Genomic DNA, 13,143 nt, shown 5'->3' on the forward strand with positions numbered 1-13,143 from the left:
GCATAACCTTGAAATTAAATAGCCATTAAGAATATCTGTTTTGAACTCACATTGACTTGGATTCAAATTCAGAGTCACTAGAAGTTTTCTCATCAGAAGTTACCTATGCCTCAGTTATTTCACCTGTAAAATGGAAATAACAATAGTGTCTACCTCATAGGGATATTATATTGAATGAGATGATACATGTAGAGTGCTTAACCCAGTGCCTGACTTACAGTAAGTATCCAATAAATCATACCTTGGGAGATGATACTAAGTGTTGTCAAGGTCTATACACTATAAAACCTCATCACAGGAAAAGACCTAATAATACACAAAAAGCACATGTCCTAGACGTGCTTTTGATTAAAATTCAAATTTTACTATGCTGTAGTTAAAATTAAAAGACAACAGACTGAAAGGCAATATTTCCAACATGAAACAAAGGATCAGTATCCAGTATACACAGAGAATTTCTACAAATAAATACGAGGGGGAAAAGACAACTTATTAGAAAAATGGGAAAAGAAAATGATAAGGAAATTTACATAAGAGAATCCTAATTGACCAATAAGCATATGAAAACAAGATAATATTTCCTATTAATCAAATTCACAAAAATATGAGAGTCTGATAATATAAAGTATTTTCAAGGATGTTAAAAAAACAGAATCTTTCATAGTGGGAATACAAATTGAAACAACTATTTTGAGGAGCAATTTGACAATATCTGCTAAAGATAAAAATGTACATACCTTATGAGCCAACAATTCCACTTCTAGATATAGTCTCAATAGAAATGTTCAGAGGTGAAAATGGAGAAATGTATAAAGATATCAATAGCAGTATACATAGCAAAATAATCAGAAACAATTTTAAGTCTATCAATAAATATTTGGAATAATCATGCTATAAAACTATACAGCAATTTAAAGGAATGATAAAGATTTATTTATATGCATAAACAGAACTCAAAAACATAATTTCCTATATATATTAGTAAATAGTTTATGTAAATATTTAAAGGCACTAACTAGCAAAAGCATTAAAAACTGAATTAGAAAGGTATAATCTAAATTCATAATTAAGGCCAGGCATGGTGGCACACGCCTATAATCTCAGCACTTTGGGAGGCCACAATGGGAGGATCACTTGAACCCAGGAGTCTGAGACCAGTCTGGGCAACACATCAAGACACCATCTCTACAAAAAAAAAAACTTTTTTAATTAGCCAAGGGTGGTAGCGCATGCTACTCAGGAGGCTAAGGTAGGAGGATTGCTTGAGTCCAGGAGTTTGAGGTTGCCATGAACTATGATGACACCACTGCACTGCAGCCTGGACAACAGAGCAAGACTTTGTCTCAAAAAAAAATTCACAATTATTGTCTCTAAGGTGACAGAAGGGGATAGTACAGGGGATAAAAGAGATTTAATTTTATCTGTAATTTAATTACCTTTATTTAAAAAGAGCTAAAAGCAAGTGGGACAAAATTTTAATAATTTTCAACTATGGGTATGTTGATACATGTACATGTTCTTATTCTTTGTACTTTTATATCTACTAGCCACTTCTCAAATAAAAGTATGGCAAAAAATAAAACACACAGGAGCATATTGAAGATAAGATCAGTCATGAGGCCGTTGCAATATTCCAGACTAAGGACATGAGGTGTAAAATAGGACATAGTCCAGTGGAGATAGAGAAGAGTCAGATACACAAGCTCTTATGGAGATTTAAATATTATCTTAGTCGACTTGGGCTGCCATAACAAAATATTATAAACTGGGTGGCTTAAACAATAGACATTTCTCTCTCACAGTTCTGGAGGCTAAGAAGTCCAAGATCAAGGTGCCAGCTGATTAGGTTCCTAGTGGGGCTCTCTTACTGTCCTGCAGTCAGCTGCCTTCTCATTGTGTCCTCACATGGAGTGGGAGGAAAAGAGGAGAGAGAGAGAGAGAGAGAAAGAGATATTTCTCTTTTTCCTTTATTATAAAGACATTAATCCTATTCATTAGGGACCCACCCTTATGACCTCATCTAACCCTAATTACCTCCCAAAAGCCCCATCTCTAAATACCATCACATTGGGTGTTGGGACCACAACATATGAATTTGGTGGGACACAAACATAACAAATGTAGTGATAAGAGAAGCTATTTATCTATCCATAGTACTTTGACCTGTAATGAGTTAATAATGTTTGCTGAATTCTGTAAATGACACTGGTCCTTTTCCCAGGTGTGAGTGTTACCCACGCAATGTGAGCTCAGAAGGGGGGAAGTGATGGTGGGAAAAGATAAAAGTGCTATCTATTACCTCAGAGAAGAACCTCATGGAATTGATTTCTTGAGAGATGGCCTCAACTCAGTCTCAACAAAGGGAGCTATTTCAAGAGCCATCTTCTAAATGCTAGAGAACTCTTAAAGGGAACTACTTGTCTTCTATTTAAAAAAAAAAAAAAAGACCCTTTGGAAGATGATCCCAGAATTCTTCTTCTCAGCCATTATTGGTCAAAGAGGCTTAATCAAAAAATACCTTTTCCATGCCTCACATTAAAAGGAAAAGAATGATTGGATAAGTTAAGGAGGTTTCAGGGTCCTAACCCAATCTTACAGGTATAGAGTTGCCTTGGAGACAAGGATGGCAACCGTGACCTCAGTAAGCAGGACAAAGGAGTCATGGCGGTCTAGGGTCAAAGCTGGTATCATCCCCAAAGATTTTGGGACTGGAAAGAATGACCCTATTGTAGAGGAGGGAGAAATGAATAAGAAGAGCAGACAATATTACAGGAGGATTGCTGTGATCTATTCCACACCCCTACCATAACCTGACTTCTACCAGATCCTATTATAAAGAGAGGGAGAACAGTTCCTCTCTCAAATCTACAACCTCAGTGCAAGCACATCTAGCACATCTACTATCCTAGGAACTGGGGACTCCCAGTGCTCCAAGCTTTATGGAATAATAAAGACTTTCTCACAGAAGGACTGGGAAGCCCGAGGTGGAGGGGAGAAAGTAAAGCTAGAAAACAGAATGAGCATGGTGGTTCCATGACTCCTTCAAAATCTCCATAGGGTAGGGCAACCTGATCTTACAGGATCCCTCTACCACCCCTGAAACTGAAGGAAGGTGAGGCCTGGGATACTGAGGTGTCACACTACTCACAAAAAGGTCTTACTGACCTGGGAACTGAAATTTGGTAACTGAGAGTTTGCCTTAGTAGGTTTCTAGAAGAGGATTCAGTGCAGTGTGACACCACTAGGACCTAAGAACTTCTGATCTATAACCTATTGCCTATTGTGTAAATGGATAATATACTCTCATGTGTTGTTGCTTATGGACCATTTTAAACAGAAAACCATAGAACAGGCCCACATGGATACAAGTTGGTATCTGAGAACTCTATTCTATAGAAGATATTGATGGTGGCTTCATTAGCCAAAGAAGTGAGGAAAATCAGGGTCAATCTCCAAAAAGAACCCTCCTATTCTATTTTCCATGCCAGCCTAGAAGCAACTGATAGGTCCAGTGAGCCTCCCTTCCTCCCCCTACTCCACCACACTCCTTGCAGAGAGCTGGCACGTAGCCCCACAAGGTCATAGGTGTATTGTCAAATCCTCTCCTCTAATGGCCAATATCACAGGAAAAGACCAGCCTCTTACTGCCCCTCATGTGTTCAGAGAGCTTCTGTAAGTATGGACTAAGGTCTGGGGGACCAACGAAGGAATTTTCTAGAGACAGAGTCAAAGATATCTTCCAATGTATCTTGTATTACTGGAGAGTAGGAAATGTAGAATACTTTAGATTTCCAAGAACTTAATGACCTTAAATTTGGACTTGTTGTATTTAAGGGCTTTGTGATTTATCTAATGAACAATTTGCACAAAGAGCAAGCATCTGAGACAGCCAAAAGTCCCATTAGTGTCCTCTTGAGGCTGAGAGCACTTCTACACAACCCTCTCCTTCACGGCTCTCAACCCACTGCTCCCACTTCCCAAGTGCTCCTCTCCTCCCTCAATGGATGAGAGATCACCAACCAATGCCAAAAAATTGTAGCTCTTTCTACACCTCTCTATTCAGAAATCTTAGTACCACTTGCCAATTCCAAAGTCTCCTGAATGCCTTCTCCCAGGAACAGGTGCATTTTTCCCCAAGTATTCTAAAATTTCCTACTCATGTGCTAAATCTCAGCTGAAATCTTTGAAGTAGCTAAGATCAAGTATGCTAAAGCCAAACTGTTTGAGTTAGTATCCTAACTATGCTATTTACTAGCTATGTGACCTTGGGCAATCTCTGTGCCTTAGTTTCTTTGTCTGTAAAACGGGAGAAAGAATTGTACCCACCTCAAATGACTGTTGTGAGGTTAGGGCTTAGAGCAGTATGTGCACCTAAGAAGCTCCATGGGACTGTTAGCCATTACAGTGATTCAGAGATTTCCCTGACTCCTCCAGAAGAGTGAAAGTCTTCTTTCTCTGTACTTCCCTCCTATCTGGTATTGACCTGAGTTAACACAACTACCTTAATAGTCCTTCAGTTACTGTTTACATTACTGTGTTTGCTAGACTGTGAACTCCTTGAGGGAAGCAGGGTGTTATTATTGCCACTGTATCCTCACCACGTGGCACAGGGTCAGGCACAAAAGAGATTCAATCAGTTCTGCCATAATGCTGATTTTAAAATGAAAATTTGTTCAAATACAGTTGGAGTATGCATTAAGGAATTCAGCGTGATGTGAATTTCATGTTTGCTTTTATGTGATTTCATTTTCAAGAAACTATGAACACAGAAAACTGTACCCAGTTGAACTGAACTGAGTAGGAAAGTCTAACATGCACACACCTCAAACGTCTATCAGCTACGTCAGTTCACCACTTGAGTTATGAGCCACACCCAACCACATCTGGGGTTACAACTTTTCACCCAGTTTCAGACAAGCCTCCTTCACTGCTTCACAATAATTCACAAGGTGCTTCCAACACTCACTTCCACAGAATAAACCCCAGACTTTTTCAAGGCAAAGTGTCATATTTATTGCAGTATTTATGTACTTTATAACCATTTAATATGTGAAAATTAGTGCTACCACTTTTATTAGGTTCCTGTCTTTTTTGAAATGTTAAGTTTGAATGTTGTTCCCCTACCCGCATTTTCCCAATAAGCCCTGTGGGTTTTATCGCATGATTTTGCATAGTGTGGTGCTTTAAGGATATGTCTCCTTATAATAGAAAGAACTGTACTGGGTAGATTTGTGGTTGATGGTAAATTCTTTCTCTTTTCCATGGATACCTAAGGCTCCTGAAACTATAGGAGCCCCTGTTAGTGAGCAGAGGCTATCTGGGCTAGCAGTTCTAGTTCTTCACAGCCAACTACATGCCAGACATTGTGATGAGCAGTAAAGATACTGTGATTAATAAAAAGCAATGCTTGTAACTCTTTCAGTCTAGTGGGAAAGAGATAGACAAATAATTACAATACAGTGGGACAACAGATGCTATTGAAGAACAAAGGGGGCCAGCACGGTGGCTCATGCTTATAATCCTAGAACTTTGGGGGAGGCTCACTTGAGCCCAGGGGTGCAACACCAGCCTGGAAAACATAGAAAGATCTTGTCTCCACAAAAAATAATTTTAAAACTAGCTGGGTATGGTGGCAAATGCCTGTAGTCCCAGCTACATGGGAGGCTGAGGCAGGAGGATCACTTGAGCCCAGGAGTTTGAGGTTGCAGTGAGCTATGATGACACCATTGCACTCTAGCTGGGACAACAGAGCCAGACCCTGTAATTAATTAATTAATTAATTTTCTCCCAGACGTCAGGGAGTCAGCGAAGATCTCCCAGAGAAAGTGTTCCACTTTCCCAGATCTTTCTACTCCATACTCTTTCCTTGCTTGCCCCCACCTCTGCCTCCTTACTCTACTTCCTGAGTTACTGGCCCATCAGCATTAAGCTAAGAAGCAGAACAGGGAAGAGTTAATGTGGCACAGGTGGGAGGGAGAAGGGTCCTGAGGGAAGCAGGTAGAACAGCCTCATAAAGGGCCCCACAGGCACTGGTCAAGACAAAGAGAAGCTGCCAACACACAGTGCTCAAGATCTTTCCCCAGTCCAACCTTCTGCTGGAGATTTCCTCCTCATTCTTTTATCTATTCAACATTTTTTAAGCTTCTGCTGCGGGCTAGGTTCTGGGAGGAGTCGGTCTACTTGCCTTGCCTCTTCCAACATCAGAGATGCTTCTTCTTCAGGTGGCTGCTACTCTGGATTGAGGGCCATTTTCTCCCTGTGTGTCACCTCTACTCCCTCTGGTACCCCAGGAATGAGACTCTAGTGGGACCCCTTTCTGGATTATGAAGGAGAGAAAGTAAGTTCCTTTTCTTGCTGCCATCTGTCTTTCTCTATTGCTCCCCAGCCCCAACCTCAACCCTCCAGCTAGTGTTCAAGTTCACTACTTCAGCATCAAGTTCAGAATAACGTAAGCACCCCATGCCCCAAAAACCCACCAAGTTTTCTTCTGCCACACCATGTCCCCACCTTCACTCCAGATCCCATCTGCCTCCCACTACTGTTTCTCCCTTTCTTTCCACCCTGCCTCCTTTCTTCTTAAAGGGTTGGTACCCAAAATGTTAGAGCTGAGCAACACTTAAGATCATTGTGCCCACCCCCACTGTACAGCTGAAGAAACTGAGGCCTAGAGGTCCCACCCAAGGATACACTGTCAGGGACAGGGCAGCCTGAGACCTGATCCTCAACCAGCACTGGCTTTCTCCCTATATACAGAGACTGAGACTGACTCTACTTGGACTCTGAGGAAGAAAAACATTTATCTCAACTCCACCTTCAGCTGACCTCCAATTGGAGGGCTCTGGCTGTACCAGCTACTGCAGCAGTCAGCCCTACCTCACTACCCCTTCCTCACAACCACTGTTCCCTGCTTCCTCCCCCTACAATATTATGGGCTTTTAGGAGCAAAGGATTCTCCCATCCTAGCTCGAGTTGTGGCCTTAATTATCCATCCAAAACCCCCACCCAAAGGTTATAACCTTGTGATTCTCCCAGCCCTGCACTACCCCTACACATACGCCATGGGTGGGTTTGTGCCACTGTGACACCCCCAAAATCTCTCCCCTTGTCCTTCCCTTATCAGGAGTCATGCCTCCATGATCTCTAAAGCTTTGCCCACCACAAATGGCAGAAACACCACAGCCCAACTCCACTTTCCTACACCCAACCTTCTTCATACTGACTGGCATTCCAGGGCTAAGAGGTGCCCAGACCTGGCTGACACTGGTCTTTGGGCCCATGTATCTGCTGGCTCTGCTGGGCAACGGAGCACTGCTGGCAGTGGTATGGATAGACTCTGTGCTACACCAGCCCATGTTTCTACTCCTGGTCACACTAGCAGCCACAGACCTGGGCTTAGCCACATCTGTAGCCCCAGGGTTGCTGGCTGTGCTATGGCTTGGACCCCAACCTGTGCCATATGCTGCCTGCTTGGTCCAGATGTTCTTTGTACATGCGTTGACTGCCATGGAATCTGGTGTGCTTTTGGCCATGGCCTGTGATCGTGCTGTGGCAGTAGGGCGTCCACTGCACTACCCTATCCTAGTCACCAAAGCCCGTGTAGGCTATGCAGCCCTGGCACTGGCACTGAAAGCTGTGGCTATTGTTGTCCCCTTCCCTCTGCTGGTGGCACGATTTGAGCACTTCCGAGCCAAGACCATAGGCCATGCCTACTGTGCACACATGGCAGTGGTAGAGCTGGTGGTAGGTAATACACGGGCCAACAACTTGTACGGGCTGGCGCTTTCACTGGCCGTGTCAGGTGTGGATATTCTGGGTATCACTGGCTCTTATGGACTCATTGCCCATGCTGTGTTGCAGCTGCCTACCTGGGAAGCCCGTGCGAAGGCCTTTGATACATGTAGTTCACACATTTGTGTCATTCTGGCCTTTTATGTACCTGGTCTCTTCTCCTACCTCACACATCGCTTTGGTCGTCACACCGTCCCAAAGCCTATGCACATTCTTCTCTCCAATATCTACTTGCTGCTGCCACCTGCACTCAACCCCCTCATCTATGGGGTCCGCACCAAGCAGATCAGGGGCCGACTCCTGGAAACCTTCATATTCAGAAAAAGTCAGTTCTAACAGACAGAACTGGGGATGGAGGTGGAGGTGAAGGGATCCTGGGGTGGAGGTGGAGGCACACGAGGAGTCTGAGGTCTGGGGGTGTGGATTATGTCATCTTTGTCCCACTGTCTGCCTATGATTGTGATCATCACTCAACAGATATTTGCTGTGAAGCCCCCACTATGTGCACCACTAGCATGGGTAGACTGTGGCCTGACCTTGTCCCCTGCATGGGAGGAGGCAGGGGTCATCACTAGAAGCACAGAAAGTTAGCACAACATGATGAAATAGGAGTATTTCACATGGCTGCTGCTGCCACAGCATTGAGATATCAAACAGGAAGTATCATGGTGTTGCCCATGGGGATTCATTTTCATCTAAGACTTCACCACTCTGGAAGGGACACTGCATAACAAAAGGTCTTTCACACCAGAATGGAGTTCAGAATGAGCGTAATTTTAGACAGAAAGCAGGGAATACTGCTATGAGGTCAGAGAAAGCTAGAGGCTGCACAGGCAAACCCAAGCTCTCCAGGAAAATTATCATAACCACAGGTATTGGAGTTAGCCATGAAGACCCAAAGCCAGGATCAACCCAGCCCACTCAGCACAGATAGCTGGACCAGGCAGCATGGGACACCACACAGAAGACACTGCAGATGAGAAAAGGCAGATGATGCCATCTCCAGTGCCACATGGGGGGTACCACCATGTCCTCATTAATAAGGAACTGAAGAGTCAGCCCAGAACCTCTGTGATTTTCAGAAGTGTCATCACATTGAATCCAAGTGGATTGGGAGGAAATCTATAGTCAACCCAAGTGTGGGCTCAGTCATTCTCAAGACTAATTTTTTTAATGAGGTTCTGAGTTTAAATGCCCTCTAAGCATGATTTTGTGTATAAGTGTGACAAAATTCTAATCCTAATGGGTCCCGAGTTGTTAAGATGTTCATATCCTTCTCTTAGTAATTCCCCTTTAATAAATCTGAGAAAATAATCAAAGTGTGAACAAAGATGTATGCAGTATGATATTTATTACATTATTATAAATATAAAGAAATGTATGATAATCCCATGGCACACATACGTACACACACACCATTTTTTGTCTTTCCCCTCTGATACATTAAAAGGGAAATTATATGCAGCCAATGTTCATAAGCAGTGAATTCTGTCACCCTCCCACCACAGGAAGATTCTTCTAAGGCACCTTCAACCTCTGGTTGTATACAACTCCCCAAAGCAGCTGGTTTCAAAGCAGTACTTTTTCCACTGTAAGAACTTTGTTCCTTAAAGCCAAAAATCCACCCCCTTGGACATTGTATTTTGTTGCAAATTGAGATTGCATACATACTTACCATGTGATATGTTTAGAAAACTTTGCCATACTTTCTCATTCCTCATGACAACCTGAGAAGAATTCATTATAAGCCCACCATCCCTTGTCTATAATTAATTCCAAAATAGAAAATCTCTGACAAGTTTTTTCTTAACTTTGGCCCAAAACCTGACCTCAACCATCATGACCCCATTTAGTATGAACATACATACATTTAATGGCAGAAATGTTGATGCATTTAATTACAGGGCACTGTTCTGAATCCCACTGGGTTATTCCTTAATATATAATATTTATACTATATTCCCTTTCTATAAACTGAAAAATTCTGAATACCAAAATATATCTGTCCCCAAAAGTTTTGAATAGGTATTAGAGACTTGTATGATTATCCTTGTAGCCTGAGAGAAGTGAAGAGACTTGTTAGGGCTCTTTATCAAGTCTTTACCATCAACACTATTCTATACTACCCTAGAGGTTTGTGCAGGGAATGTCATGTTCTCTGGATAAACAGCCCCATTTGTTTGTTCCTCTTAGGGTCTCCACTCAGGTCACTCTCAGATACCCTGCTGATGATCTGTGCCTCTTTACCAGAGAGACCCCAGAACACACCACACCAAAGGCAAACCCTACGAGCAGGATACAACCCAGACAGCCCAGACCTTGGGCTCACCAACTTCATCCAAGACTCAGTTGTCATCTGTTTTCCTTCTGTACCTTTCAGTCTCAGACTCTCTGAGCCAAAAAGAAAGAAAGACTTACTTAATGTCAGGGTAGAGCAGTATGAAATTTAGGGAGCCAAGAGAATCATGGGAATCAGACAGCAAGAGAAAGAAAACAGAGGTATGGGCTTCTGACTGAGGAGTTCATCAGTATAGTTTCCCCTCTTATCCCCTATCCATGAACAAAAAGCCTAACAAAATCCTCCTCATTCTACTGAGGATGTAAAGAGACCCTCCTCGTCCTCCTCACCAACAGCCCACCACCCCTGTACCTCCCTCATCCACCTCCTTCTCAAGCTGGAGTCTCCTTGGGATCTGGATATGCATCATTCTCTGTTTCTGCTTATCAATCACTTTCATTGTCTCTGTACTGCTGTACCTCTGTCTCCTTGCACCATCTGTCAGTTTTAGCCCATGTCTATGTCTCTTGTTCTTGTGTATGTCTCTCTCACTCTACCTCTGTCTGTCTCATTCAGAATTCCTTCCTGGAGAGAACAGAGATGCCAACTATACTACACCAGGTGACCTCTTCTTGTCAACCATAATAAAAAATGTGCTACAGGGGCATTAGGAGGAAAGAATTTGGTTTCACTTGTCTTAACAAGAAACTTGGAATTTCTGACTTGGTCCATTGTGGGTCCTCTCTCATCCTGCTCATTTCCTTTTCATTAAACCACTTTATACTTTCCACCTAGCATGGACCCCTCCCCACCACACACTAAAATGAACACAAGGAACATGCTGGCTTCTCCCTTCACCAAAAAGAATACTGTTTAATGGTTAGAGCCAGAGTTAAGCAGACTTTTTTTCTGAATCCCAGATCCTCTATAAACTCACTGTATGCCTTGGGCTAATTATTTAACCTCTCTCAGCCTGTTCTTTCACTTGTAAAATGGGATAGTAGTGCCTACTTCAAGAGATTATTAAAAGGATTAACTAAAATAATGAATTCAAAGTATTTGGCATAGCCCCTAGCACAGAATAGCTCAAGAAATATGATATTGGGCAGCTCGGTGGCCCATGCCTATAATCCTAGCACTCTGGGAGGCCAAGGCAGGAGGATTGCTTGAGCTCAGGAGCTCAAGACCAGCCTGAGCAAAAGTGAGACCCCGTCTCTACTAAAAATAGAAAAAAAGTTAGCTGGGAAACTAAAAATATACAAAAAATTAGCCAGGCATGGTGGTAAATGCCTGTAGTCCCAGCTACTTGGGAGGCTGAGGCAGGAGGATCACTTGAGCCCAGGAGTTAGAGGTTGCTGTGAGCTAGGCTGACGCAATGGCACTCTAGCCCGGGCAACAGAGTGAGACTTTGTCTCAAAAAAAAAAAAGAAAGAAAAGAAAAGAAATATGATATTAATTCCTCTCCTGGAAAAAAGGAAAATGTCCACTGTCAAACTTTTGCTCAAAGACCTGGCACCTATCTATATACCCATAACTCTGTCTAAGGAGAGACCCTCCTTCCCCTGAGGCCAGTTACTTCTCCTTTAGGAAAATTTTCTTGGTAACACTCTTTCCCACCCTTCCCTATGCCCCTACTCATACCACCTCAGCCAGCTCAGAAGACAGCCAACTTTGTGGGATAGATCTACATGTTGGCTGGGCTGGGGGAGGGTACTCCCTACACACAAGAGATCTTCCTGGGCACAAAAGAGACTCTGCAGAGGGACTCAGAGAGAGGACTCCTTGGATAGATAAGGTACAGCGTGGGAAAGTAGGTACTGGAAAGTTCTCCAAATAACCACTCTTCTATAGCAAAACACTAGGTGAGATTTCTGGACAAAGACACAAGAGGAGATAACACATAGATAAGAGCTGGAGTGGGAGTGGGCGAGGCGCTACTACACACAAATCAGACTACGACAAGAAGTGGACCATAAAAAAATAAATTCTTCAAATTTACCTGGGTAATTCTAGCTTGCTGAAAATTCTCTCCAGTTACTAGGGCAACATTATTCCAATTACATTCTTACTCTCCACATTGTCACTGCTTAGCATAGCACCCTCCTACACACACACACACACACACACACACACACACACACACACACACCCCTAGTTTTCATTGCAATTGTAATCCACCCATTAATAATGGGATTCAGCCTAAGCCACACATTAAAATTGCCTTAGGGGCTTTTAGAAATCATGTGCCCAGGCACACTCCAGACCAATTAAGTAAGAATCTCTAGAGGTAGGATCCAATAATTTTTAAAGCTCCCAATTAATTCCAAAGTGCAGACAAGGTTGAGAACCATTGCTGAGTTCTCAATATAAGTCCTGGTCTATACTGTCATAGGTTGCTTAACAACGGGGATATGTTCTGAGCAATGCATCATTATGTGATTTCATCATTGTGTAAACATCACAGAGTATACTTACATAAATCTAGATGGTACAGTCTACTACACACCTAGGCTATATGGTATAGCCTATTGCTCCTAGGCTACAACTGTGTGCAGTATGTTACTGTACTGAATACTTCAGGAAACTGTAACACAATGGTAAGTATTTGTGTATCTAAACATAGAAAAGGTATAGTAAAAATACAGAATTATAATTTTCTGGTGTGGGACTACTGACATAAATGTGGTTCATTGTTGACCGAAACATCATAGTGTGGCATGTGACTGTACTTTCTCCCACGTCCTTCAGGACCCCCATCCAATCTCACGAAGAAGTTATCTGCAGCTAACCAGATAGCAAATTACTTCATGGAGGCTGCTGAAGGGAAGAGAGATATGATCCTGTTTCCTTAAAGAACTCAGACCAAGAACTACACACAAACACACACTCATAGACATATACAAATGCTCCCTAACAGATACCTGTATTTTTCTGCCCCTAAAGCAGGAGGATGGATAGGTGACTCAGAGTATGAATTACAGGCTATAGTGAGGCTAGAAAAGTTACTGTCCTCTCCCTACTCATGACACCACTAACTAGCAGGACCTCTATGACCTCATGCTGCAGTAGCTCAGAGC

The 13,143-nt window shown here is 42.7% G+C and overlaps 1 protein-coding gene across 1 annotated transcript; it reads left to right on the plus strand.

Moving 5' to 3' along the window:
- The first annotated feature begins 7,089 nt into the window (after nt 1-7,089).
- On the plus strand, nt 7,090-8,154 carry LOC123642347 (olfactory receptor 52W1). The gene has a single exon (XM_045557345.1). It carries the CDS (start codon nt 7,162-7,164, stop codon nt 8,122-8,124), a length of 963 nt encoding a protein of 320 aa, XP_045413301.1. The 5' UTR covers nt 7,090-7,161; the 3' UTR covers nt 8,125-8,154.
- Nucleotides 8,155-13,143: the final 4,989 nt, after the last annotated feature.

Source organism: Lemur catta, chromosome 7 (assembly GCF_020740605.2).
Source record: "Lemur catta isolate mLemCat1 chromosome 7, mLemCat1.pri, whole genome shotgun sequence".
Lineage (NCBI taxonomy): Eukaryota > Metazoa > Chordata > Mammalia > Primates > Lemuridae > Lemur > Lemur catta.